We start from the raw sequence: 700 nt of genomic DNA on the forward strand, positions 1-700 counted from the left end.
CGTGCCAGCACGCGGGGCCCCGGGGGTCCCGGCCACTGCCGCCCCCCCGGCCCGGATCTCCCGTCCCGGCCGCCGCTGGGGCTGCAGTGGGAGCCGCTGGCAGCAGCAGCTTTGCCACTGGCGCCAGGGATGCAGCGGGAGCCCGCGAGCRGGGTGGAGCCCGCGGACCCGTCGTACAGGTCCCGCCGGCGGCTGCGGCTGGCGCAGGGCGTGGGAGCGCAGCACACGGGCACGTGCGCACGCAGGCGCATGCACGTGTGTGCACACATGTGCGCATGCACACGCAGGCGTGCGTGCATGTGCACACACGTGAGTGCACACACAGGCACATGCGTGCAGACACATGCATGCACACACAGGTGTATACACATAAATGCACGCATGCATATGCACATGCCTGTGCATGCACAGATGCATGTGCACACACGTACAGGCGCACACGCATGTGCACACATGTGGACACGGCACACAGGCGATCGCAGCCCTGCAGCCCTCCCCGCCGTGGCCGCCCGCTCCGGGCGCCGGGTCCCGCGCGACGGTGCGAATTGCACAAACCGGAGTCAGTACCTGGAAAGGGAAAACCGCCGCGGCCCCCCCCGCCCCGCGCCGGCTGCCCGAGTCACGCGCCAGCCGGTGGGGCTCACACCGAGGTGGTGCACTCGCGGGTGGCGGGCGAGGTGGGCAGCTCGTGCCTGGGGGT

The 700-nt window shown here is 70.8% G+C and overlaps 1 protein-coding gene across 1 annotated transcript in view; it reads right to left on the minus strand.

The window, feature by feature from the left end:
* Nucleotides 1-640: 640 nt before the first annotated feature.
* S1PR2 (sphingosine-1-phosphate receptor 2) overlaps nt 641-700 on the minus strand; it is a 1,240-nt gene continuing 1,180 nt past the window's right edge. The window contains exon 2 of the mRNA XM_026088716.1: nt 641-692. Within this exon, the coding sequence (XP_025944501.1) occupies nt 641-692 (52 nt within the window). The remainder of the gene's footprint in view (nt 693-700) is intronic.

The sequence above is a fragment of the Apteryx rowi genome, unplaced genomic scaffold (genome assembly GCF_003343035.1).
Source record: "Apteryx rowi isolate R43461 unplaced genomic scaffold, aptRow1 scaffold_782, whole genome shotgun sequence".
NCBI classification, from domain to species: domain Eukaryota; kingdom Metazoa; phylum Chordata; class Aves; order Apterygiformes; family Apterygidae; genus Apteryx; species Apteryx rowi.